The sequence below is a fragment of the Melospiza melodia genome, chromosome 10 (genome assembly GCF_035770615.1).
Source record: "Melospiza melodia melodia isolate bMelMel2 chromosome 10, bMelMel2.pri, whole genome shotgun sequence".
NCBI classification, from domain to species: Eukaryota; Metazoa; Chordata; class Aves; order Passeriformes; family Passerellidae; genus Melospiza; species Melospiza melodia.
The window spans coordinates 17,198,311-17,220,022 of NC_086203.1; the positions used below are offsets into that span (position 1 = coordinate 17,198,311).

At 64.1% G+C, this 21,712-nt stretch overlaps 1 protein-coding gene across 4 annotated transcripts in view; it reads right to left on the bottom strand.

Annotated features, from left to right (window-relative positions):
* Window positions 1-707: 707 nt before the first annotated feature.
* Window positions 708-21,712, bottom strand: part of SLC38A3 (solute carrier family 38 member 3) — a 238,553-nt gene continuing 217,548 nt past the window's right edge. The window contains exons 1-16 of one of the 4 annotated variants that reach the window (XM_063164631.1): window positions 17,101-17,253; window positions 7,268-7,419; window positions 7,050-7,134; window positions 6,840-6,955; window positions 6,309-6,382; window positions 6,136-6,228; window positions 5,972-6,053; window positions 5,324-5,406; window positions 5,109-5,167; window positions 4,488-4,661; window positions 4,288-4,367; window positions 3,626-3,726; window positions 3,419-3,543; window positions 2,919-3,063; window positions 2,364-2,467; window positions 708-2,257 (exon numbers count right to left, since the gene is read on the bottom strand). In XM_063164631.1, coding sequence (XP_063020701.1) covers window positions 2,153-2,257; window positions 2,364-2,467; window positions 2,919-3,063; window positions 3,419-3,543; window positions 3,626-3,726; window positions 4,288-4,367; window positions 4,488-4,661; window positions 5,109-5,167; window positions 5,324-5,406; window positions 5,972-6,053; window positions 6,136-6,228; window positions 6,309-6,382; window positions 6,840-6,955; window positions 7,050-7,134; window positions 7,268-7,419; window positions 17,101-17,238 — 1,716 coding nt within the window. In that variant the 5' untranslated portion in view covers window positions 17,239-17,253 and the 3' untranslated portion in view covers window positions 708-2,152. Of the gene's footprint in view, window positions 2,258-2,363; window positions 2,468-2,918; window positions 3,064-3,418; window positions 3,544-3,625; window positions 3,727-4,287; window positions 4,368-4,487; window positions 4,662-5,108; window positions 5,168-5,323; window positions 5,407-5,971; window positions 6,054-6,135; window positions 6,229-6,308; window positions 6,383-6,839; window positions 6,956-7,049; window positions 7,138-7,267; window positions 7,420-7,776; window positions 7,885-14,551; window positions 14,702-17,100; window positions 17,254-21,712 lie in introns of those variants that run through there. The other 3 variants (XM_063164633.1, XM_063164632.1, XM_063164635.1) reach the window with 3 other exon arrangements.

Consider the following 21,712-nt stretch of genomic DNA (forward strand, 5'->3'; position numbering starts at 1 on the left):
GGGGTCTGCAGGCCTGTGCCCGTGGGCCTGCTGTGGGGGAGCAGGGCTGTTCCCGTGGGAGCGGGCTGCCGAGCTAATAAGGCTTTGCTAACGAGCTGGCACTGAGCCCAGAGCTGGGGCCAGCTGAGGGAGTGAGGGGCCAGGGCCGGGGGGGGCTCACCCTCACTCCGCACTGTGCCATGGGCGAGGGCTGGGGGCTGGCCCTGAGGGCACTGGGGGCACCCACTGCCCTGGCACCACGCACGAGACGCCCCAGCACCTCCTTCCTGGAGCCCTGCTTCCAGAGCAGCCCCAGCACTCTCCAGCACTGCCATGGCACTTGCTGGGCTCCTGCTCCCACGTATCCCACCTCTCAGGAGTCCCACTCCCCAGGGCTGTGCTCCCATTCGTGTCCTGTTGTCCTGGGGATCCTGCTCTCACAGGTGTCCTGCTCCCCAGGGATCCCACTCCCTCACAGTCCAATTTCCCCAGGGTCTAACTCCCACAGGGGTCCCTGCACATTCATGTCCGTGTGTCTGTTCTGTCCTGCTGTTCATCCGTGTGCACTGACACTGCACATCCATGTCCATATATCCCCGCTGTCCTCGCACACATCTGCGCACCCGTGTGGCTCGTGTCCGTCTGTCCGTGCCACCTCAGGATGCCCGTGGGAGGTGCCAGCCTGCATGCCAACACCTCACCCGCCCCAGTGATGCCTGAGACCTGGGCACATTCACATCTTTATTCTCACCTCAGGCCTCCTGCCACGGCCAGCATCAGCCCCAGCAATAATTTACAGGTGTCAGGGTGGCCCTGGGGCAGCCAGGCTGGTGACAGGAACAGTGGGGCCACGCTGCACATGGTGAGAGTCCAGTGCCCCCCCATGTGATATGTACATTATACAGAGCTACCCAGAGCAACACAACACGTTAAAAAAGATCTACTCTTATGTACAGTATTTATAAAAAGCATCCCAGCCTCCACCACCTCATAAAAAAATACGTCTCTTATGTACTTTGCCGCAGGACAGACCCCCCAGCCCTGTGCTGCCCACCCTGCCGGGCTGCCCCCCATACTGGGAGGGGAGCTGGGGGGTGGGAGAGCCGCTCTCCGGGTTTTGGCATGGTTGGGATAGATGATCCCAGCGGCATGGATGGATGGATGGATGGATGGATGGGTGGATGAGGGCTGTAGGGTCTGAGTGCTGGCCCAGGGTGCAGGGCGAGCAGGGACAGCTTGTGTTGCTGGGGTGCCCATCACCCTGGCATCTGGGCATGCAGACAGGGGTGCCTCCAGAGCCCCGAGCTTGCCCCCAGCGAGTGCTGCCCCCAGCCCGCCCCCAAATCCCCCTCATGCCCCCTGGGTGCACCAGGCCCCAGCAGCCCAGCCGCAGCATGGATGCCAAGCCCATGGCATGTGTGCCACCTCCCTGGAGCAATGCAGCTGGTCCCCCCCGTACGTGCCCAGGGGTCAGCAGGGTCCCATCCACAGGCACCCGGAGCAAACAGTTCCCCTCAGGCTGAGCACCACCAGCCACAGCACGAGGGCCACGCCTGTCCACAGGGACCGGGGTGCCCCTGCAATGCCAGGGCAGCGGGTGGCATCTCTCTGGGGATGGGGGATGGCAGGGGAGAGGGCAGGTGGCTTGGGCACAGGTGCTGTCACGGGTCCGACCGCCCCGCTGGATTCCAGCCCCCACGGACACTGTTCATCAGGCTCTTGATGCTATCTGGGGGAGGCCAGGGAAGTGCCCAGCCTTGGTCCCCATGGCAGGCAGTGCCCTGCGCCCCTGGCAGTGCCTGCTGCTGCTGGTGGCTCTTGGGGTGCACAAGAGCTCCACCTGACAGCCAGCTCCGGGTGAGGTAGGGCAGTATTATTCTCCCCATTTTACAGACGGGGGAAACTGAGGCGCAGAGCAGGGAAGGTGCCCGCTGGAGTGGCTGGGGGGCACAGGACCTGCCCCGGGCTCACTGCCCCATCCCGGACACAGGTCGAGGAGTCTCCATGCCTGCCATGGCTCATGCCCTCTCACCATCACCACAGGTGACGGGCAGCAACAGCGGAAGTCCCCAGGGAATCCTGGTGGGGCTGCAGCATGGGGGCTGAGCCCAGGGTGGGCTCTCCCTGGGCACCGGGCGGGCGGGGGCGAGGTTGGCTTGGGCACCGGCAGTGGCTAGTGGCTGCCGCCGCTCTTCCCCCCACCCGTGGCCCAGTCGATGATGATGAAGCTCAAGCTCATGATCATGAAGACCACTCCAAGGAGGGCAAAGCAGGCAGCCTGTGGGGACAAGGAAGGGACTCAGGGATGGCCAGGGCAACAGGGTTCCCAGCCAGGCTCAGAGCCCCATGCCCGTCCCCATCCTTGTACCCCTGCCCACGCTTACCAATATTTTGGGGGTGGAGCGCAGCGGCTCCTTGTCCTTGGGCATGATGCGGATGTAGAAGATGGCAGGGAAGATGAAGATGAGGCAGGGAGCGGAGGTGGCACCTGGAGAAGACAGGGACAGAGTGGGCAGGGGCCTCCCACCCTGCAGCTCAGCCCTGCCAGCCCCACTGCCAGGACAGGTCCTGTCCACCCCCACCCCCTCCTTGCCCTCCCCAGCCCTGGCAAAGCCTTCCAGGAACCCAGGGACGCAGTGTGCTGGCACTGTCCCCACACCCCTCCCGCAGCCCTGGCACCGAGCTGAGCTCTGAGGGGGGGGAGCCTGGCCGGGGGGATCAAGGGAAACACGCAGGGAAGAGCAGTGCAGGCACTGCGCTGTGGGAACAGGACAGCCATGGCATGGGTGAGCCACACAACCACCTGGTCCTGGCAGGTGACAGGGAAACTGAGGCACGGCAGGGTCAGTCACAGCTGAGCACCAGTCAGGACAGGGGCTGGCATGCTGCTGCAACACCCCATGATCAAGGAGGGACAGGAGCAGGGCACTGCCACCCACCAATCAAGCCAAAGATGCCAAGAATGGAGGGGGCAAAGATGACGAGGAGGTTGATGAAGGTCAGCAGGATCACAGCAATGGCGATGTGGCGGATCCAGCTGAAGTCTTTCCCTTGGAACAGCATCTGCTGGATGGCCCGACGGACCTGGGGACAGGGACAGGGTGTCACACTCCATCCTTGGAGCCAGGACCCGTACCCTGTCCCTGCAGTCCTGCTGGGCCCCATTGCCCTCACTCTAGCCCTGTCCCTACGGCCCTGCAGGTCACTATAACCCCTTTCCCTTCCCAAGCTCTGACCGTGATGCCCCTCTGGTTCCTGTCACCCCTTCACAGCCTTGTCCCTGTGGCCCTGCCTCTGCCCCATCACCCCTGCCTCTGCCCCAGCCCTGCTCCTGGCACCCAGAATGTCCTGTTCCCCAATCCCGCCTTCATCACTGCCTCAGTTTCCCTTCTCAAAGCCTGCTGCTGAAGCCACCTGGCATTCCTGTGGGGTCACTCACCGGGAAGAGGACAATGGGGACGGTGAGGGTGACAGCCGTCAGCACAGCCACACGCACACACAGGATGAGCACATCAAAGGGATCCACCTTGTTGTACGTGTGCAGCAGCTCTGACTCCACACGGTCTGTGAACATCACCTGAGTGAGCCCAGCACCATCACCCCCTGGCACAGGTGTGCCAGCCCAGTCCCCTCCCCGAGGGCTCACCGTAAAACGTGAGGTAGCCAAAGAGGGCAGCCAAGAAGTACATGAGGTACATGACCATGATGGAGATGTTGGAGATGCACTGCATCTTCTTCTTGGAGGGGCTGCAGGACACGGCGGGCTCAGCACAGCCCCGTGGCACCCGCTGACACCAAGCACCCACCCAGTGAGGAGAGGTGATGCCAAAACACTCTGGGGTGCGTGGGGGATGTGCAGAGAGGGGCTACGTCCCCCTTCCTGGGCAGGGTGGCACCAACCAGCCACCCACCCTCTCTGGGTCACAGCACCCACCTCCCAGGGGTCACACCACCACTCCTGGATCATGGCACCCACCTCCCAGGGGTGATAACATCCCTGCACCCATTCTGAGTCATATCACACACCTCCCAGAGGTGATAGCGCCCACCCAGGGTTATATCCCCAACCTCCCAGGGGTGATACTGCCTACCCACCTACCCCAGGTTGTATCACCCACCTCCTGAGACTGATACCACCCATCCCAGGTGCTATCAGCCACCATGCACCCACCCACTGCCCCACCCAGGGTCATATCACCCACCTCCCCACGCTGCCCCGGCGCAGGTCCCCACATGGATGGCACTGCCTTTGGGTGGGCGCCGGGTGAAGCCCACCCCTCCCCGTGGGTGCCCCCACCCAGGACTCACTCCTTCAGCTCGGTGTAGATGGGCAGCACCTCGGGGTGGCAGACGAAGGCGAAGGCCATGATGGGGATGGTGTAGGCTGTCTGTGTGAGAGGAGCACGACTGACTGCTGGGGGCCCAGAGGCAGGGGCTGCCAGCACCAGGACCACCCATATTCACTGGGTGCACAGGGTGGGGGCTCACCCAGAGCCTCAGCTCCTTACCTGTGAGTTCAGGGTAAAGAAGCTGGGTGTGCAAGTGTCCTGCTCAGGAGCCTGGAGGACTGTGTAGCCATTCTGGTAGTCACTGGTGCTGACAGTGGTGACGTTGAGGATGCCCGTGATGTTCCCCTCCTGCTCCGGAAGTGGGCAGGGGATCTGGAACTTCTTGTAGATGACCTGGGGTGGGGCAGGGGACATGGGGCCAGTCAGTTCTTGGTGCCCCCAGCTCCCAGCACACATTGCCCACATGCCCAGCAGGAGAGTGACCCTACTGGGACCCCTCCCAGGGACACCTTTTGCTAGTGCTGCCCTGTGGCAATGCTGCTCCCCCAGCCTGTCCCTGTGGGGGTGAGCAGCAGGACAGAGCCAGGCAGCAGCACGTGGAGGGGCCACATGTGCAGATGCCCCTCCAGCACCTTCCCCCCTCTCCCTTTCCACAACATTCGGTTCCTTCAGCCGAAAATAACCCAGCAGCTTGACAGCCCAGCCACAGCGTCTCTGCAGCCCCGAGCACCCGCTGTCCCTGCTGCCTCTGCTGTCCCCACAGCAAGCAGCCCAGCCTCACAGCCCGGCAGGAGGCATGCTTGGCACCCCAAGGCACTGCCAGTGCCAGAGGGCGCTCACCGAGATCAGGAAGAAGACCATACAGCTGAGGGAGAAGCCGCTGGCGTAGCCAAGGTAGCCTGGGGAGGGAGGAGAGTGGCTGCTGGGTGCGGGCAGGACCCTTGCACTGGCTCAGTGTCCCCTCCTTGCCCGGCACATCCAGGCTGGCACCATCGCCCCGTGGGAGACCCAGGGTGCCAGGCCCCAGTGCCATGGGTAGCATCTCCCTGACTTACCCAGCTGCTTCATGAGTGCCAGGGGCAGGATAATGGTGACAGAAACCAGGATCACCAGGTAGTTCCCATTCATGTACCAGTCCCTGGAAGCAGAGGGCCTGCTCACCACCTCAGTCTGCTGGGGCGCAGCAGGCAGAGGCAGCCACTGTGGGGGCTGTCTGCCATTGCTAGGGACCCTTCAGCTGGCAAATCCCAGGGGCACTGGTGTCCCCTGAGGCTGGCATTCCTGCTCTGCTAACATCCCTGGGGACCCCTGAGACAGCATCCTTGGAGACCCTGAGGCCAGCATCCCTAGGGGCCCTTGAACCAGGGTTCTGCCCACCCCCACAGTGGTGCACCCACAAGGGCTAGAGTTGCTAGTGGGGATGTGGGCATGGGGTGGGGGGACCTATACCCAACCAGACCCCCACCCTGCAGCCCCAGGTTCTGCTCAAGGAGGAAAGCCTGATCCCAAGGGGATGTGAGGAGCAGGGATTGGAAGTTCAGCTCGGTTTAATCTCACCCAGGGGCTTATTCAGCACTGACAGTTATCAAAAATAGTAGTGGCTTAATGACAGTAAATCCCTGCCACGGGCTGCACAGCTGGAGCCAGAGCCCCGGCGCCTGCCCGGGGAAGGCACGCAGGCAGCGTGGGCAGGAGGCACTCACGTGGTCTTCTCCTCCAGGTTCAGGAAGGTCTGGATGACCAGAGGCACTTCAGATTTGACAATGTACAGGTAGCTGGACATGGCTGCAGGGCAGAAGGAGGTCTTGGTGCACTGGTGTTCTCTGGTGCCACCCCATCCCCAGCCCTGGCAGGTGCCCCAGCTCACCCCCGATGTTCTGCAGCGTGATGGCGATGGCCGCTGCCAGCTTCCCCGGCGTGCCGAACGCTCGATAACCCAGCTGCTCATAGGCACGGATGCCTGTGGGACAGGGAGCAGTGGTGGCGGGTGAGAGTCAGGGTGGGAGCCCCAGCATGGCCCTGCTGAGGATTGGCACTCACCCACAATGCCCGAGGACTTGAGCAGCAGGTGGATGGAGTAGCTGGAGAGCAGGGCCACTGCTGTGAGGAGGAAGCTGCAGGAGGAGAGCACAGTTACCAGTGGGTCACAGCACAGGGCTCAGACATGGCTGTGGGGCAAACCCCATGCAGATGTGCTCTACCTGTGGGCAGCTGTCCCAGGATACCACCCCCAGGATACCACCCCCTTGCCTGAGCACCAGCTGGGTGTTCATGGGGCAGATTCAGTCCATGTGTCCACACACAAAAGGAGCCATCACTCACCTCCTTCAAGCTACTTTTGAAAATCTGACTTCGTAGTAAGGAAGGCAGACCTTCACCCTCTTCCTCCTCCCCCCAAGTGGGGCATGGCACTCAGGCAGACTTTTGCCAGCAGTGGGCATAGCTCAGCCAGCAGGACACTGGTCCCTGCATCATCCCAAGCCAGAGACTTCTTTCTTGCCTGCACCCACCGATCCCCTTGGAGGAGCCCCCCATGCCTGAACATCCCCGCCATGCCCCCATGGCACTCACAGGAAGAGGATGATGCCGGTGTTGGCCATGGCATAGGCCAGCCCCAGGATGCCACTGCCCATGATGGCATTGCTCAGGTTGAAGACGGACATCCCGAAAGACGTCTTCCCTTCAAACTGTTACAGGACACAACAGGGAGGGGATGCACCAGTCACACACTGGGAGCTTGCCCCATGCCACCCCAGGCACTGTGCCCGTGCTGCTACTCACATCAGTGAAGTGTGTCTGCTTCTTCTCAGCACCGTGGGGCAGGAACTCCTCCATCTCTGCCACGCCAGTCTGGTTCTCTTCAAATCTGCCCATGGAGGGAGAGGAGTGAAGCCAAAGCAGAGACAGGGACCATCAGCCCTGGCTGGTATCTCACGGGCAGGGAGCAGCTCGGAGGACCCCCCAAGTCCCTGCACCACCCCTTGCCCTGAGTGCCCTACCTGTCACCCGCCAGTGAGGGGACAGTGGAGGCGGTGAGTGCAGCCGTGTGCTTCCCGTTGGGCACCAGCTCCACCATCTCAGCCTGCAGGGGCACGTCCGTGGTATCCATGGCTGGGAGACAGCTGGGATTGCTATGGGCTCTGCTCAGGCTCTGCAAGAGGGAGGCAACAGCGGTCCAGCTCTGGGCAGGAGCAGCGGAGGGGCTGGCCTGGAGCCTCACAAGTCCTGCCTCCACCAGGGACTCTGGAGCTGGGCTCAGCACCAGCGCTGGTGGCACGGCAGGGATGGGAGGGTCACTGAGCCAGGCATCACGGTGGTGTGCTTCTTCTCCTCCCTTCTGCCTGCTCAGCACACAATGTCCCACGGAACTCAGCCCCAGCTCCAGTGCCCCACCAGAGCCCCAGTGTGCGGGTGCCCTCTCGCCCAGCCAGACATCCCACAGCCCACCCCGTCCCCTTGCTCACAGCACCGCCCAGCCCCAGAGTCCCCATGCACACCGCCTGCCCACCTCCGCTCCCCTGCCCGCAGCTCTCGGCTCCATGACTCAGTTTCCCCTCCTGCAGACGGGTGCCAGCAGGCGAGTGAGTGGGGGCGTTTGGGAGGGCGGCTGAGGACGGGGCAGGGAGCTCAGGGACCCCCCGGCCGCCGTTATGTAAAGCCCGTGGCGCTGCCCGGCGCGAAGGGATCACCCGCGTCCCGCCGCTGCCGGGGTGCCAAGGCGGGGGGCTCGGGGGCACGTCAGGGCTGGACAAACGGAGCAGGAAAGAGCGCGGGGCCGGGAGACAGCTCCTTGGCAGGGGAAGGCGGCCGGGCTGCCGAGCGCGGGACGCCTTGGCACGCCGCACAAAGCCGCCTCTGTGCGAGCCCCGGCCCTCCCCGCCCCGCTGGGAAACGGCACAGGGTGGCTTTCTGGGGCAGGCTGGCAGCCGGGGCAGGGTCCCGCCACCCCCCACTGCCCCGAGGGGCTGGGGTCTTGTCCGGCTGGCCAGGGGGCTCCACATGGGGCTATGTCCAGCCAAGGGCCGCTGCCACCCAGCTGGAGGGTAGGCCTGGCTGGGATGCAGCGTGGTCCCCAGTACCGGGAGGATGCTGCTGCCCCACCACCCCGCTGCCGGGGGTCGCCATGGGGTGAGCAGGGGACATGCCCATCTTTATGCTCCCAGGGGACTGGTGTCCCCAGAAATCTGAGGAGCCTTCCCACAGCGCAGTCGGGTCCAGCAGTCCTGCTGGCACGCAAGGGAAGGATGACACGTCAGGGTGTGGGTGCCAGCACCTCCGGTCTCCTGAGCTGCTGCCCTGCTTGTCCCTGCCCATCCAGGCCACAAAGACCTGGCAGGGTCATCCCAGGCCACACACTGGCTGCTGGCACTGCCAGGGGGGCCGAACCCCTGCGGTTGGCCCGGGGTGGTGGGCACATATTTGGGTCACCCTACCTGCAGCACCCAGCCAGGCGGGGAGGCTGAGGCAGGACACAGGCCAGCAGGAACCAAAATGAGAAGGTTCAGCCATGCGGGGGACGAGAGGGAAGCGCAGGGCGGGTTCTGGGTGATGATTTATCCCCTCCACTAGGCCTCCGCTTGGGATGGATCCAGGCATGAACAAGGCTGCCAGCACGTCCAAAAGCCACCGTTAACTCTGCGCCTTCCCACCACCACGGGCAGGCATCGCTGAACCCACCGCTCACCCAGCGTGGGATTGAGTGGGGGCACCAGACCTGTGAGGTTCCAACACCTCCCTAAGCCCCCCAGTGCCGCTGGGTTGCCGGCGGGCAGGGCTTCACCGCATCCCGCTGGTGGCACGCAGCATCTGCCCACTCCCCTGCCCGCTCCCCCACGGGCGCCAGGAAGGCTGGGCACTCTCGTCTGCAGCCCCTTTCTTCTCCCAGGTTATAATTACACCTCTCTGGGCAGCTCAGGAAATACCAACTTCTTCCCCCAAGCGTCTCTCGGAATAGCAAGCGGCACGGCCGGGCTCATTCAGCATGCACCGGGCTTCGTGCTGCCACCCAGACGCTTCCTCCCGCCGGGCAGCCTGGCACGGCCCTGGCACAGCCCTGGCACGGGCCCAGCACCACTCACTGCCACTTCCCCAGCTGGCCCTGGCCTTTGCCCCCCGGCCAGGCTCTCCTGGTGGCAGTAGCCAGGGCAAGGGGGAGATGAAAGAGGAGGGAGCATGAGACGATTCGATCGGGCAGTGTGAGCCCTGCCTGCTGCTGTTTGCCTTGCGATAAGGCAGAACAGCAAATACAGAGTGACGGGCGGCCCTGAAGGGGTGGCTTGGTTCCCCTCCAGGTGGGGTTGGTGGGTTCACCACCTCACTGTGTGCCCCCCTTAGCTGGGAACCCTCTGCTCTGGGCAAGGAGCATCTCCTCAGGGATCTCCTCCCCTCAGGGTGCCACCATGCAGATGGGATGCTGCCATCCCATCTTCCCTGCCATGTTGGGTAGCCACATGCTGCCCGGCATAATCCCACTCCTGACCAGCAGCTCCAGTGCCCACTCACCCAGCTGATGGTGTGGACCTGGCCACGTGCATGGGCACAGAACCCTCCAGGCTGTGGCACCCAGGGCAGCGTTCCTGGGGGTGCTGGGCAAGCTGCATCGATTTCCCAGCATGTGCCTCTCTGCTGCCTGCCGGGCTTTGGGACACAAGGACAGCGCTGCAGCCAGACCTCCCACCTCTGCCAGGCTGCTCCCAGAGCTGGTGACACCCCACAACACTGCGGGGTGGCCAGGCAGCCTGGGCCGGGCCCCGGTGCTGTCCCGCAGCCCCGGCAGAAGAACACGGAGCCGGACGCGTGGGACGGCACGTCCCGTCCCGCCGGCCACGTCTGCGCTCCCGGGCAGGCTGCGCTCGGTCTGCACGCTCGTCCCGGCCAGCACACAGCCTGCCCGCCCTCGCTGCCATGGGGACACGTGTGTGGGGCGGCCCGGCTCCCAAATCCCGGCCCTGCTCCGGCACACGGGCAGTCCTGGGCTCACCTCGGCCCCCGGCCAGCCTTCCTCGGGGACCAGGGCACCACGGGGAGGGTTTGGGTCCTGGAAGGGACCGCATCCCTCTCTCTGCCGCACACCTCGCTTCCACGCACCTCATTGAAAAGGTGGAAAATCCCCGCGGGAGGCGGGAGCTGGGGGCTGGGCAGGGGAGCTCCGTCGGCAGTGCCAGCAGATACGCAGGATGGGAGGTCCATTGCATCAGGCAACGTGGCCAGCAGGATGTGTATGACCCTGGGCAAGCCTGGCTCCTGCGCTGTGCCCGTTCCCCCGGTCAGAGCCCGGCACAGTCCCCAGCAGCACACACGGTCCCCAGCAGCACACGTGGGGACAGGCAGCCAGTCCTGCCAGCCCTGCCTGTGCCACACAGTGACAGCCTGAGTGTCCCCACAGCCCGCAGCACCCACATGCAAGCACCCACCTGTGCCCAGCGAGGGCACAGGGTGTCCCTGGCAGCAGGTGGGTGCTCCCCCAGGCCGGGGACCCCCACAGGGCACAGAGTCCCTCCCCATCTCCTCTCCTTGTAGATGAATCCTTGTTAATCCGGCCCAGCTGGAGCCGTGGGACTATTCCGGGTGGTAATCCGGCTTTAGCCGCAGCTGCCGGCCTGCCCTGCGTGCTGGCAGCCAGGTATCCCTCCCATCCCGCCGCTGTGCGCCGGGCACCGCAGCCCCCCCGGCCCAGGTGGCCGTTCGGGTTTCAGCAGAGCTGGCACACCGGTCTCATGTTCCCTGAGGCTGTGCTGGCGAGCGAGCCCTGCCAGAGAGACGGGCAGCAAGGGCAATGGGCAGGGATGGCACCGGCCGTGTTCCCCCGGTGCCATCAGCCCCAGCCCTGGGGTTCCCCCCAGTGCTGAGCCCAGGGTGAGCCCAGCCTGGGGTCCCTGGTCAGCCTCTGGCACCGCTGTGGGCACAGGGGGGGTGTGGGCACAGCTGGGCAACAGCCCAAACTGGGGAGTCCCTGAGCAACCCCTACCCAGGGAAATTGACCCCAGCAGGGCACACAGCAGAGAAACCCCTCTCTCCTTGCCTTCCACTGAGAACTGCTCTCCAGAGCTGCCCTGGGAATATCTTTGCCTTTCCCCTGAAGCACACACAGGCAAAGCTTTCCTCCCAGCCTGTCTTCCTAAAATTAGTAACCCAAACCTGGATTTAACCTGTGCTGTTCCACCCCCCACCTACCAGCCAAGCAAAGGCAATGCCAGGGTGCCACCTCCCACAGAGGAAAGGGGCACCCAAAGGGGCAAATCCAGTCATTCAGGGGATGGCCAGGCACCCCACTTTGGGGCAAAGGTTCTGGGGGGTGCCCATGTGGGCATGGGATCCCCAGTAGCTGTGGGAAAAGACAACTGGAGGCAAAACCTGCCTGGTGCATGGCTGGAGAACCTCTCTGGGTAGCCCTGCTGTAGACCTTCCCCAAACAGATTCTCAGGAGATTCTCCTGAGATAGATCCACCTGGGATCCTCTGGAGATGACAGCCCCACCAGCTGGTCATGCCAGCCAGCCCCACTCACGCCCCCAGCACAAGGTGGGTAGAGTAGGCACTGGGCTCACCTCACCTCTTTCACCCCAAACACCACACCACGGCTCAGCCTTGGGGCAGGCAATCCCCCCAGTGCTCCAGCCAGGGCAGGACTGGCAGTAGCAAGTAGGAACAAGTGGCTCTGAAGACGCTGTCCTGGCTAGCAGGGCTCTGGCAGCTGCCTGGGCACTTCTGGCCATCTCTGTTGCATCTCTGTCCATCCAGGGTCTTACCTCTAAGAGCACAAGTGGCATCTCTTTCCTGGGGGACAGCTGTACCTGAGCCTGGGAATGGGGTCTGGGACACATCAGGGAAGGGAAAGGCAGTTCCGGGAAGGGAGTGGTGGAGCCAAACATCATGGTGGGGCCATGGAGAGGGTTTCCAGTGTCAGAACCATGGTGCAGCTCAGCCATGGCATCACCTGCCAGGCACACAACCCAGGATGGCTGCAGGTGTCAGCCATCACCATCCTGCCACATCCTCCAACATCCAAGCACCAGGACAAGGCAAGCTGGGAAAAGCAGTGAGGAAGCTGAGGCCAGGCAAGGGGAGTCATGTCCAGCACTGGGACAGCCCGGGCTGTTGCTGTCACCTGCCAGCTTGAGTCCGTGTGGTACAAGGTCAGGTGGCTGGCAGCACGGGGTTGGGGACAGGGTGGGCACAGCACGGGGCCGATGGCACTCAGTGTGGTTCTTGGGGAGGCTGGGTGAGACACCAGCTTGAGCCCAAAGCATCTCAGGCAGTGCTAGGCTGTATGATGAGTTTTGCTATAAACTTCAAACACGCCCCTCCAGAAACACAGGGCCGCCCGGGGAAGGTGGTGGCACAGGTAGTGGCACTGCAGAGACTGATGGACAGACAGTGCCTGAAAAAGGACACGTCAGGTTTCCTACCACGCCTCTGGAGTTCTGTTTTGCCTTGGAAGCATGATGCTCTCCAGGAGTTCACACTCTCCAAAACACAACCGGCCTGAGTGGGATGACACGGAGGGGTCAACAGCAAAACCTCCAAGGTTCCATTTGCTGCTGGCAGTGCTGGGGACTGTCCCTCCATCAGGAGGAGCTGGCCTCAGCCACAGCCTCACGTGCCTCTGGCACCTCCAGCACAGCCTCCTGTGGCAATCAGGAGCCACGATTCGCCCAAGCCCCGTGGCACCACCGCTGTGCCTGCCCATGGCACTCTCACCATTGGACCAGCCGGACATTTGCTCCACAGGGCCAGCGGAACCGGGCTGGCCGTGCCCCGCTGGCATGGGGGACCCAGCCGGTCCCAGAGCTGCGTCAGCAGCTGGGGAGGCACGCGGCGGCCGAGACCCACGCGGCGAGGAGAGCCGGGGCACGGGGGTCCGTTCTGGCCCCGACCCGCCTCTGTTTTCTCAAGGGTTGCACTTCCAAAGGAGCCCGTGGGATTCCGCTCCTTCCCCCGTCCCCACGCGCCAAGGAAAATAGGCTCTGCCGGCGCTTGTTTGTTTGCCGTGGCCGCGGCCCCGGTGTGTGATTACAGCTGCAGCACGGCCGGGTGCTGTGGGGCCCTTTGCGCCCCGGCCAGGGTCCAGCAGTGCCAGCACCCCCGTGCCACCCCCCAGTGGAACGGAGCGTCCCACTGCTCCTGAGCATCCCTGGCACCTGAGCCAAGGCACGCCGGCACTCTGTTCTGGGATACGGGGCAGTGCTGCCAGGCAAAGGCGCCTTTCTCTGGGGTACCCCCTTGAAGCCACAGGGACCAGACAGGTCTAACACCTCATCTTGGGCCTGGTCCAGCACCAGTGGAAAATTCCCCATCTCCTGTGCGTCAGCTCAGTGCAGCCATGCCCTCCGCAGCCAGTCAGGGTTCTGCGTCCCTGCCATCCCACCTGTTGGGGACTTGCCAGGTCCCCTGTCTCACCTGTGCCACCAAACGGCTTGGGGGGCACAAGTCCAGCAACTACCTGCCGTGGTTCAGTTTCCCTTGGGGAAGGTTTCTCTCCAGTGGGACTTTCAGAGCTGACACGGCAGAGAGAGCCACCACACCACGCCGGCTGGCCCAGGACACGCGTGGCCGACAGGAACACAGTGTGCTGCCCGCCTTTCCACGCTGCTGGCCCGGCCAGCCAGGCTCTATTAATACCCCAGCCCGTGGAATCGCCGCACGCAGGCACGCACGCACGGCCGGCACCGCTCTCCCTGCCCGTGCCCCCCGCCCCGGCACCCCGGCACCCTGACACCCGATCCTGCCCACAGCCGCTTCCAGCCTTCAGAAACATATGTCATTCCCACGGGCGATTAAAAATTAAAGCAGAAAACAGGGAAAGTGAAGGGAGTTTGGGGGTTGGTGCCACTGTGAGGATCAGCGGAACGATGCACGCCGAAGCCCCCACACCGCGCTCCGGGCAGGGGCAGTGTCGGGGCGCTGGGCTCTGCCTCCCCCGGCACCCGCGGGATCTGCCACCCACCCGTGGGAAGGTGCCAGCCGCTGGCAAGCGGCAGGAGTACAGCAAAGCAAACAGCCCCGGGGCGCTAGCACCTGCCAGAGCTGCCGGGCCCCGGAGCCTTCCCCGTGCTGCCCGGAGCCGGGAGGAGGAGGAGGAGGAGGAAACGCAGGAGGAGAGAGAGACGGGCTGTGAGAGGAAAGCGGGGCCGGCGAGAGAGAGATGAGAGAAAGGACTGGATGGGGTGCGGAGGAGAATTAAGGGAGGTGAGGGGTCCGAGCGCCCGGCAGCCTCCAACCACGGAGCTGCAGGGAGGAGCGAGCCCGGGAGTGCGAGCGGCAGGGGAGAGCGGAGAGACCTACCTGCCCCTCTCCGCCGTGCCTCTGCTGCGGGCTGGGGCGAGCAGCCCCCGGTGGCCGGTGCCGCGGATTAGAGACTATCCTGCGACCGTAATCCGGCGGAGCCCGAGATTAAACCGGACCCGATCCCGCCCCCAGTGCGAAGGCTCCCAATCTGCTCTCCGCCGGGGCACGGGAGGAGCGCTGGGGAGCGACCGCCCCGCATCGACCGACCCCTGCCCCGCCCCGCCCCGCCCCGCTCCGGCGGGACCACCGCTCCCGGGCACGGCCGCCCCCGGGGCATCGCCCCCGCCGGGCATCGGCGTCCCTGGGCATCGCCTCCCGCCAGTGAATCACCCCGCACCAGGCATCATCCCCTTCGGGCTGTCAGCGTCCAAGCAGCGCTGCCCTGTCTGGAACAGGGCAGTCACCAACATCCCCACGCACCGCACACGGCACCCGGTGTCTGTGCCCCTCACGGCACCCGGTGTCTGTGCCCCTCACGGCACCCAGTGTCTGTGCCCCTCACGGCACCAGGTGTCTGTGCCCCTCACGGCACCCGGTGTCTGTGCCCCTCACGGCACCCGGTGCCTGTGCCCCTCACGGCACCCGGTGTCTGTGCCCCTCACGGCACCCGGTGTCTGTGCCCCTCACGGCACCCAGTGTCTGTGCCCCTCACGGCACCAGGTGTCTGTGCCCCTCACGGCACCCGGGGTCTGTGCCCCTCACGGCACCAGGTGTCTGTGCCCTTCATGGCACCCGGTGTCTGTGCCCCTCACGGCACCCGGTGTCTGTGCCCCTCATGGCACCAGGTGTCTGTGCCCCTCACGGCATTATCACTGTATGGGGCACCCCTATCCTGCCAGGTATTGACACCCCACCGGGCACCCCTGCCTACAGCAGCCGAGGCTCCTGCAGGAGGCCAGGGGCCGCTTCCAAAGAAGCAGGGCTGGGGCAGCTGCTCTAATCTACCTGAAGGGATAAATCCAGTACATGCTGAGTGTGGGGACAGGGTTTTCCCCGTCCTTCAGTCAGATTCTCTCCCTGGCCTGGGACGCTCAGGCTGCTCCCACGTTGAGCCAGCCCAGCTGCCCGCCCTGCTCATGGTGCCTGCTGCCCCCAGAGTTCTCACCCCAGCATCTCAGCACACTGGGAGGAAACAACCCATGTGGACTCATCCCAACAAGACCCAGAGTAACTGGGCCAGCCCCCTTCCCCAATCTCCATCAAACCTCCCCACCTGAGCTGAAAGATGTCTATTTTCATGAAGAAACAAACCCCCAGTTCCCCAAAGCAGAAATTTCTCCCAAGTGCATCCCATATGCTTCAGGGAGAGCCATGAGCTCTGGAGAGTCACCAGCTGTGTCCCCAAAGATTCCCTGTACCTTTACAAGGTCTGCCCCCCCCAAACTACCTCCTGCTCCTCTGTCCTGCCCAGCTTTTACTTCAGAGGAACATTTTGGGGGTCCACGCTTGGGAGTCCCCCCAGCTGCCATGCCGAGCTGCAAACCCTGCCCAGCTGCTGTGCTTGGGCAGAATGGCTCCTCACGCTGCTGGAAGGTTTTATTTGTGTTATGCATATCTTTCATAAATCCTTGCGGAGCCTCGGGCAGCCTGGGATGGAAACGGCTTTGCCAGCCAGCAGCGAGCGTCGCCATCGGGAGAAGAGGCACCCTCCCTCTCGCCTGGACATCGAGGGATGTTAAAAATTCAGTGGCAGCTCTGCCCTCCCGCTCCCGGCAATCCCGCGGCTCCTGTTACTGCCGCTCTCCTTTGGCTGCAGACATACATCCATTAACTAATTTCTAATAACAGCAGCATGCGTAAGTGCTGAACCAGCGCTGGCTGGCACGCCGGGGGACTGGAGGCAGCCAGGTTTGGCAGTGTGACGGGGGAGCCAGAGGCACCCAGAGGATGGGCATGGCTGGCCTCAGGCCATCACTTTAACCCTTTCCCTGCTCTGCTGAAGGCGGGTGCAGCCACGTGGCACCTGCGGAGAAGCGTCCCGGGCTGGGCGGCCACGCGTCTCAGCGGGGCTGGAAAAGGCGGCGGGAGCTCCCGCCCTGTGAGCAAACACAGCACAGGTGCTGGGCCTGGGGACAGCACTGTGGGCCCGGGGCACTGGGTGCAGCCACTGTTCTGGGGCTGCGTGCTGGAGGAGCTGTGGGAAGTGATTTGGAGGCTGTGCGCTCCTTCCCAGCCTCCAATGCTCTTCCCCTGCTATTGGCACAAATGCAGCCATGTCTGCTTTGTCCCGTCCCCTCTCTTGTCCAGCATGTGACAGCCTCACTGGTGTTCCCACTTTCCAGGTGGGCAGAGGACAAGGGCTCCACCGTGTCAAGCTGAAGCTTTGTGAAGAATCAAAGCAGTGAGGAGAGGGGGGAAAGAGAGCGAAGATGTCCCCAGAACCTGCCAAAGCCTGTCCCAGCACTCGGCACACGGTAGCTGCAGGCTCCTGCAGCCGGGCTGGCAGCACAGAGAGGAGCCATGAGAGGGGGGAGCTAAGACCCTGTCTCGACCCCTGAGCCCTCTGGTCACCAGGGCTGCCCCAGTGCAGCTCTGGCCAGTCTCACCAATGGCTCTGCTGGTGTCAGGGCTCCAGTGGATTGCAAAATTGCAGCCGTGCGGTTTTCTCCAGCTGGCTGGAAAGTTTGACGCCGGATTCCCGTATGTGAGGAGCCTTCAGGGGAGCACGGCCCAGCACGGCTCATCTCTCCAGCAGCCTCACCAATGGCAGGGAGCCGAGTGCTGTGCCAGAGCCTTGCCCTCAGCACAGCCCCGTGGGCTTTGCCTTCTCACCATTTCCCCCAGCCAAAAGCTGCCCTGTTTCTTATCCTTCAGCCGTGCTTCGAGATCAGAGATTAAAGGGAACCCATAAAACCCCGGGCCTCAAATGTCACAGCAGGGACAAGGCCAGCCCAGGAGCCGGGCACAGAGCAGTGGGTGCTGTGTATGGCCAGGACACGCTCTCCTTGTCACGCTCGGCTTCCTCCCCAGCCCTGAGCCCGCTGCTGCCTGCCGCTGCCCGCTGCTCCCAGGGCCCAGATGGCAGGAAGATAGGGCAGAGATAATGCTGACATTTGCAGCCCAAGCAGCGCTCCCCTCACCGCCACTGTGACCTCTCGAGCAAGAAGCGTTCCGGAGACTGCCCTTTCCAGGAACGTTCCAGAGGGTGCCTCTGTCCCCATCCCTGGGCATCCCACAGACACAGCGCCAGCACACACAGGGGCTCCAAGAGGGACCAGTTGCAGAGGGTTTTGCATCCTGGAGCATGAAGAAGTGAGGCACAAAAGGAATGCTGACTGTAAGAGGAGAGGGATGCCTGTGGCCAGCAGCACGGGCTGGGTGGGCTCCAGAGTGACCCCAGGCCATGTCCAGGGCTGCAGCCTTGCTCCCCCAGCCCTCCCAGCTCAGAAAGAGCCCAGTGCTGGTGCCTGTGCCTGCACACAGAGGGGCTGGGGAGCAGCTGGTGCCCCCCGCCTCGCCCTTGGCCGCCTCCCTCGCGGCACATGCTGTCATGTGGCAGGGCACAACAACAACACGGGCTAATTGGTTAATGTGATTTCAAAACATGATTTGCAATTATAACTCACCAGAGAGCATTCAATGATCCCGCACATCGCAGAGTGGGTTTTTCTCCTTCGTTTGTTCCTGGAACCTCGAAACCAATTAACTTTACAGAAGCCAGAAGCAAAGCACTGCTCAGCAGACCTGAAGGGTGGGTTATCTCTGTGCTCAATCGCTCAATCTGGGAACCAAGGGCTGCAGGACGAGCCCCGGGGTAACCCCAGTGCTTCTCCCTGCACCACTGAGGGGTTTGGAGGGATCTACACAGGCTCCCCCAGCTCCAACCCATCAGGCACCATGGCTGCTTGGGAGCACTTGGGGACAGGAGGATGCCCTGAGCCATCAGGTGTGGGAATAAACTGCTCCTGTTGGCACAGGGACGCTGTCCCTTCAGTTCCCTCCAGAGGTGCTGGCACCTGCTGGCAGCCTGCTCGTCTCTGCCACCCACCCTGGGCAGCCGTGTCCCCACCATCCCCACAGGCAGCACCCACAGCCCCACCAGGGCCAGGGGCTTTGCTTCTGAGGCTTGACAATCCTGCAGCAAAGGCTTAAATGCTGTTAAGGTAATTAAGCAAGGATTTAGCAAGGACTTGGATGCCTTCAAATGCCTTTCAAGCCAAACAAACCCAAGTAGCCATGATGCTCCTGAAACATCCAGCACCCAGCTCCCCTGAGTCTTGGCTTGTTTCCCCAGTGACCCCAATTGCTGGGCTCTGTTGCTCCCCACATCCCCCTGGAAAGGCAGACATGGGGCCAGCAGTACTTTCTCTTGGGTGGGCAGAGAGATGTTGGGTTCCATCAGCCTCTGGAGGGGTGATCTGGCAATTATCCCCCAGGATGGTGACCTGGCTCCACTCTGCAGGGGGACCCCTGCTCACAGGGGAACCCCGCCATGTGCACAGGGCCTGAGTCTCTCCGGGCTGGGAGCTGCCTTCCATCAGCTCCCCAAGCCTCAGGGAGCTCAGCATTGCACCCTGCAGCCACCCAGGCCTCCTGAGGACAGGGAGGGAGCTCAGGCAGCTGCCAGAACCTCTGGGGAGGCACAAGACGATGGCCACAGTGCAGCATGGGGCAGGGGAAGGAAGCATGGGGCAGTGTTGGGGGGTCTCCAGTCCCTGGGGAGGGGCTCTCCTGCTCATCTCCAAGCTCCCTGCAAGCTGCCAGGAGTGTGGGAGCCCCTGGGGGATGCCAGGCACAGTGCCCAGGGCCTGGGCAGCAGGGTGGCAGATGGCTGGGGAGCTGGGGACCAGGGAGCAGGGGAGGAGCAGGGACACCTTTCAGCCCACACAACTGTAGCATCCTTGTTTAGAGTTATAAATAACTGGGCCAAAAATGGAGCTGTGGCCACAGCCGTGTCCCTCCTCTCCCCAGGGCGCTGTGGTCAGTCCAGAGCTGACCAAGGAGCAGATCTGGTCCCTGCAGCCCCAGTGAAAGGGCAGCCTGCTCTGGCTCCCTGCACAGGCACCCACAGGGCTGTCCTGAACCCCCTCCCCAGCTGGGGTGACTGTCAGTGCCAGGGCTAGACAGCCCACCACAGGCTCCTGCCTGGTGAGATCCAGCAGGAGAGGGGATAAAGGCCCTTTCATGGCCCTTTCGTGGCCCATCAGGGGAAAGGATTCAGAGAAAAGCACAAAAGCAGGTGCTGGCACTCGGGACTGAGGCTGCCATGTCCCACAGCACCGGGGCTCCTGAGCTGCCCCAGGGTGGATGTGGGTGCCAGCCGGGGAGCTGGGTCTGGCAGGCACCCCTGGGTCCCTGCTGGCACCACCCAGCCTTGTGTTTGGGTGGACTAAACGTGGTGCTGTTTCAGGCTGGGCAGTGCTGGCATGGTGGCCCTCTCTGGGGTTGGGAAAGCCCAGGGGCAGCTGCCCCTCTCCCTCCCCTCCGAGCTGTACAACAATTGGCTGCCCGAAGGACGCCGGCCTTGATCCGCGTTGCTGGCCGTCCCCAGGGCCGAGCAAACAGAGAGCAAAACAGCCCCGGCCGCTCCTGCCACCGCCGGCAGGCGGCCAGCCCGGCACCCCGGCCAGGGCTGCTGTGCCCGGAGCTCTGCCACGCTGCCCTGGCACCCCGCTCTGCCACACTGCTCTGCCACGCTGCCCTGGCACCCTGCTCTGCCACCCAGCCCTGCCACCCAGCCCTGCCACACTGCCCTGGCACCCTGCTCTGCCACCCAGCCCTGCCACCCAGCCCTGCCACACTGCTCTGCCACGCTGCTCTGCCACCCAGCCCTGCCACGCTGCCCTGGCACCCCGCTCTGCCACACTGCTCTGCCACGCTGCTCTGCCACCCTGCTCTGCCACCCAGCCCTGCCACACTGCTCTGCCACACTGCTCTGCCACGCTGCCCTGGCACCCTGCTCTGCCACACTGCTCTGCCACACTGCTCTGCCACCCAGCCCTGCCTGGTGCTGCCGGGGGGGCAATGGTTACCGACCCACCCGCCCCACAGCCAGGAGTGAGCCCGGGGCTGCAGGGCTTGAGCCAGGAGGAGGAAACAGAAACCGGGATCAGCACGGCGCTGGCAGAGGGGCTGTCCCCAGCGGGGGAACTGAGGCACAGCCAGGGTGGCGCTGTGACCGCTGGCCCTGGGCGCGGGGTCGTCCCTGCTCGCCCAGTCCAAGGGTCAGCTCGCCCACCTGAGCCCTGTTTGCCGTGGGGCTGGGCCAGTCCCGGGGCTGCAGGCTGGCCGGGGCAGCGGCTGGGCGGCAGCACAAGCCCAGGGCACGTGCCATGGCCTTGCCCAGCCGCCTCACATGTTTCCCCCACAGCCCAACTCCCTGAAGCCTTTTCCCACCCGCAGAGCACGGTGCTTCACAGAAGTGCCCCTGGCACCCTTCCCTGAGCTCCCCCGCAGGAGAACCACCCCAGTCCCGCCAGATGCCAGGGGGATACCTGAGGCCAGCTCCAGTCCCATGTCCCTGGGCACATCCCACACCTTCCGAAGTCCTACCACCCACTCCGTGGCACTGCTGGGACCCCCACCTGCCTGTGAGCAGCAGGAGCCACGCTCCACCGGCCTGGTGGGCGGCAGGAAGTACGGATGAGCGCTGGGATGGGATGGGGAATGGCATCACCAGCAGGAGCAGCCACCGTGGCGCAACGGTGACACAACGGTGACACCATAGCGGCGTGGGATGGGGATAAGGGCCCCCAGCTGCCCTCTCGGCACTACGGCTGTCCCTGGGAAGGTCAGGCCGTGGGTGCCAGGCCACGGGCGGCTGCTCCAGCTCCGCCGGTTCTGCCCTGAGCGCTGCCGCCGGCAAGGTCAGCGCGGTGCTACGGCCCCGCCATCCCCATCACCGGCCAGCCGCTCCCGGTTCCCACCGGCTGCAAGGACGGGCATGGCGTCGGTGACCCCACACCACCTACGCGGCACATGGCGGTCCCGTGACTCTGTGGGCTGGCGATGCCCTGCCTGGGAGCGCCGGGAGCAGCAGGAAGCGCCGGGGGCACCGGGAGCGCCGGGGGCACCGGGGGCAGCGGCAGCGAGCGCGGGCGGAGCAGCAGGGCCGGCACCGCTGCGCCACCGCCCTCTGGCGGCCACCGGCGGCACAGCCGGGCCCGCCCCCGGCCCCGCCCCGCTCCGGCCCCTGCCCGGTGCCCGCACTCCGCCCAC